Below are 4,570 nucleotides of genomic sequence, written 5' to 3' on the forward strand. Positions count from 1 at the left end.
GGCATCGTCAGAGACAACATGGATATATCCGGAGGACAAAGAGACTAGAAACAATTTGTTCATCCCTTCAATGATGATAAAAAGGAAACAAAATCAGCACAGTACCTGTAGCTAGCTATTGATTAGCAGGTAAAGAAGATTTTCTGATTTTGTTGGGTTTTTTCTCTAAAAAAAATCAGTGGGTGTGTCTACATGAGATGTTTATTATGGAGCTGCCCGAGTAGTTCTGCAGGAAAGTCTCAGCATCTACAAGTGCAGCCCTATTAGGCTAAAGTAAACTAATTAACTCTGCTGTAAGTACTATTCTGCAGCAGTGTTCTTTACTCTGCAGCAGTGCACATGTAGATGCTCACAGGGCTGGCTGGGGCACAAGGGTGCTTCAGTGCAGGGGCTGCCTGCCAGCTAGCCCTTCACCAAAGCGCCCTGGTGCTCAAGCCAGCCCCTCCGCAGCACATTGAGCCATGTCAGAGCAGCCCCAGGCTGATCCCTTGGTCTCCCTGCCAGCCAGAGCTGCTCCAACCCACTCAATGTTCTGTGGGCCCGATCACATGTATAAACATAGCACCCAGGAGCAATAAACTCCAGTACTATATGCACCAGAATTTACTGTGCCACATTAATTGCAATGTGTAGATGCTCCCAGTATTTCTCTCATTCCTAGTGATTTTTAGTTCACACTCTTCCTGTCTGGACCTGGAAGTCTGCAGGTTGGTGCAAGCATTTTCCTTGTAGAGTCGGGGTTCACTTAGGCTTAAAAGAATACAAAAGTTAAAACCACCTTCTTTCATACCTCACCTGGCTTTGGGTGGCAACCCACTTCGTTTCATACATTTACAACCTCAAGCCACAATGCAAGACAAATTCACTCACAAATCAATGCCAGGCATGCTGAAAATTGTGGAAACCTTGATAAAACTGGCCTGAGCTTTGACCGTGCAACAAAACCCACTATCAGTAGAGTATCATGCAGTCTGGAGTTTTGTTTACAAAGGTTTTGCTCAGTCCTTCTTTATAAGCAAATTTGTATAGCTAATACTGAAGCTCAGCAGGAGCTTACAGAATGCCCTCCTACACACACACGAGTTGCTGTTGAAGATTGATTTGTTTATAAAAGCCACAATTTTCCCTATTTAATTATGCTAAAAAAAATACCCCGCAGGCGCTTAGAATAAGCTATGAAACAGGAGCTGCCAAATTTGTCCAGGACACGTGACACTGTCACACGAAGCCTTATTATTCTATGCACTGGTTAGTAAGGTAATAGTACGGGGTGTTGTTGTTAGTTAGCATAGTATGAACTATTCACATCAGATACCATCAGAAACTTTCTGACATGACAGCACCTTCACAGGCCCTAGCATGAGAGGGGGAAAAAAAAAAACAACCATCAAGAAGGACCTTCCTGATCTTTCACAGTAAACACAATTGGGTTTAAGCACAGCACCTCCAAGTAGGAGACTGAGTTCATGATATCATTCTATCCAGCCAGTTAATACTGCTACTAAATAGTCACAAGTTATTTAGATTAGCTCTTACACAACTCATTTTTATCTATATTAGGCATTTTCACTGCTTCCATCACTGTAGCATCTAGGCACCAATTAGTTTAGTTGATCTAAACATGTTTCCTTCTCCCAAAATGTTGACCCTTTCCATGCCCAAACACTTGCCCTATCTGACTTTTCTTTAAGAACTGTGCAATTTCCATTCTGTGCTAAGAGCTGAAGTCCAGCTAGCAGTAGAGAGACATTCTGCTCCTACGCATGGCTTCACTGATGAGGTATGCAGGGCTCAGCTCCGGCTCCTCCGTCATGATTGAAATGTTCTGCCATTCCCCGAGCTGGTTTGACTTTTTGATGGTGTCCACTACACACAAGGCATACAGACAGTCATCAAAGGTGGCAGCCATGGTAAGGGGCCTTCCATCCCAAGTTCTTCTGTCATCTTGGTCCTCAAATGCCTGCCGGACAGCCTGCACCATCTTAATAGTGCCTCGAAGGTATGGTGATGGGATGTCACTGAAGGCCTTCTCAGGCAACAAGGAGTTGCTGACGGGTGTGGAGTCCTTTAGAAGGAGCTCCCTTTGAGGAGAACTGTTGCTCTGCCCATACAGATCAGTGCCTATTACAATCAGTCGTCCAGCTGAACCTACCACAATAATATCCTGTTTGAACTCCCCTGGGACATTGAAGTTCAGAGTCACAGTGCAGCATACCCCACCTTCCAAAACCATTTGAAACGTACAGAAGTCATCACTGGTGATCTGACGTATGCCTTTGATGTGGTCCGTCTGTTTCACAAAGGTCTTGAGCAACCCATGGACTTTCACAGCCTTCTGGCTAGTGAGGAAGGTCAAGAGGTCAATGATGTAGGTGCCAACTGAGTGCAAGCCCCCGCCCCCCATCAGGTCATCGCAGCTCCAATTATACTTTTTGCCCAGCAGGCTCCCACTGTGAACCTGAACCTCACACACCAGGAGCTCCCCCACATAGCCCTCCTGAATCAGCTGCTTCATCTTCACAAAAGCAGGCAGGAAGCGTAGGACATTCCCCATGATGCTCATAAGCTTGGGGTAATAATGGGCAGCAGACATCATCCTGAAGGCATCTAGGGGGGTTGCTGTTCGGTCACAGATGACGTTTTTCCCAATACCTGAAAAATAGTTAAGAAAGAAGAAAATAATAAAGAGCGAGCAAACTTAGGGCAGTTCAGGGCTGCATATACTGGGCACAGCCAATGAAAAATACCCAAGAAGGAAGAAAAATGTTTTTGGAAGCATCACAACAGTGGTTCCAAATGTGTAACCCCTTCCCCTCCCCACTTCAGTTTGTTCCCAAGACAGATGCATCCCCTTCCTGAGCCATGGAAACATGCCCCTTTTCCTTTTCAGAATTCATTCCCACTTGAAAAGAGGTATAAAAATGAGAGATGAAGCCTTTACCCACACATGCTTTCAGCAGCTGTTGTTGGAGACAATTGCATGTCTAGAGTAGGACACTGACAATCCTATGGTTTTCTTTCTAGTGGTATCATGCTTGTCCTCACTGTCCATAGTGTGTGCAGGATTATGAGGGAGGAGGGAAAGCATTGGGTAGGTGGATTATTTGGATGATGGAGAAAATATTTTATCTGCAGAATGTTACATGTTATTCTGGTTGGAGTGGGAAATGTTTGAGGAACCCCCTGATCAAAACGTTAGCAGCAAATCTGCAATGTCATGGGAACCCCATGATTTTTCTAAAGAGGTAAAATTTCCAGTCTTGGCAATCCACCCCCTATGGAATTTCCTGTATGTGCACCTTGTTTATTGAAGTTTCATGACAGTCCTGCGTTAACAGACTAGCTAGGCATACTGAATGCAATGTCAGCTAATAACAGTTGTATTATTGACGCCTCCTTGATGAATGCTTTCATTCTGTACATAAATAAATGCAGTGACAGTAAAGCAAAGTTACATGAAAGTACCTACAATAACTGCTAACGTGCAGAAGTACTTCAAAGTGACAGCAGTGTAAATCACTTTGTAACATTGCCATTTAAGCATTAGTCACAAGAGGCATCTGTCACCAGATAAAAAAAAAGACCTGCAGCAGTGTACACATGCCTGTATCTGGGCTTTTCACATGGCTTGAAAGGAACTGGCAGTTCTTTAGGTCTTAATTCCATTCATAATAGCTTGACTTTTATCCCTGATGAGCAGCAGCAAGTGCACAATGCTCCTTTCACCTATTTGGCCCTGCACATGACAGCATACAATATTTCCTTACTTCCTCCAAACAAAAGGCTGTGAAGGAGGAGGCTGGCCTTTTGGCTGAGATACAGGTTTCAGACTGAAGGGATCTAATGTCACTTCCCTAGCTCTATTACTAATCAGTAAAAAGTTAAATGAACTTGGGTAAATGACATCATCTGTGTGTGACTCAGCTCCTTGTCAGGCTCCTTCCTTCCCTTATTAGGCATGCTGTGACCTTCCTTCCCTTACTAGGCATGCTGTGAAGATGAAATCTGAAATGTTTATGATGTGGGCAGAGGAGGGCATATATATATGAAAGACACTTGGGATCACACTGGGGACAGATTTATGAGAAACTAACTGCTTCCATGGGAGAAAGGAGTCATAATCTGGCCCTTTTATAAGCAATATTTATCTGCTTCCTTTTCAGTGTCTGTCTGTTACACACTGAAACAACTGGAATTGGCAGTAGGAGCGTCACCACAGAAACATGGTCGCAGTTGGGAAGCCATCCCAGCAAAACTAAGGGCATGCCCACCCTCCATCCCTGGAGTCCCTGAAGAGCAACATGCCACACTTGCATCCTTGCTTGCACACACCAAACCCAGAAATGCAATTGTGAAGTGCTCAGGGAATGGATCCTCATGGCTGCCCTCGGGTATGCTGGAGGGCTCAAGAGCAGCTGCAGAGGTTGCCCCTGAAGCCATTGTACAGCTGCAGTTCAAGGCTTGCTTGTGTGAACAGGAGTGGGTAGGGTCCAGAATGTCTCTCCTTAAAAGCACCAGGAACAAAGCAGACAAACCCTAAGGATCATGAAGGGCAAAAAAAAAAAAAAAA

General features: G+C 44.6%; 1 protein-coding gene across 1 annotated transcript; it reads right to left on the minus strand.

The window, feature by feature from the left end:
- Positions 1–485: 485 nt before the first annotated feature.
- Positions 486–2,648, minus strand: GFOD1 (glucose-fructose oxidoreductase domain containing 1). Its single transcript, XM_019522802.1, has one exon. The coding sequence runs from the start codon at positions 2,594–2,596 to the stop codon at positions 1,733–1,735; it is 864 nt and encodes a 287-aa protein (XP_019378347.1). The 5' UTR covers positions 2,597–2,648; the 3' UTR covers positions 486–1,732.
- Positions 2,649–4,570: the final 1,922 nt, after the last annotated feature.

This window comes from Gavialis gangeticus, unplaced genomic scaffold, assembly GCF_001723915.1.
Source record: "Gavialis gangeticus isolate Ggan-Ray unplaced genomic scaffold, GavGan_comp1, whole genome shotgun sequence".
NCBI lineage: Eukaryota > Metazoa > Chordata > Crocodylia > Gavialidae > Gavialis > Gavialis gangeticus.

Coding starts and splice junctions, on each gene's coding strand:
- GFOD1 (XM_019522802.1), bottom strand. CDS start 2,596: ATGATGTCTGCTGCCCATTATTACCCCAAGCTTATGAGCATCATGGGG.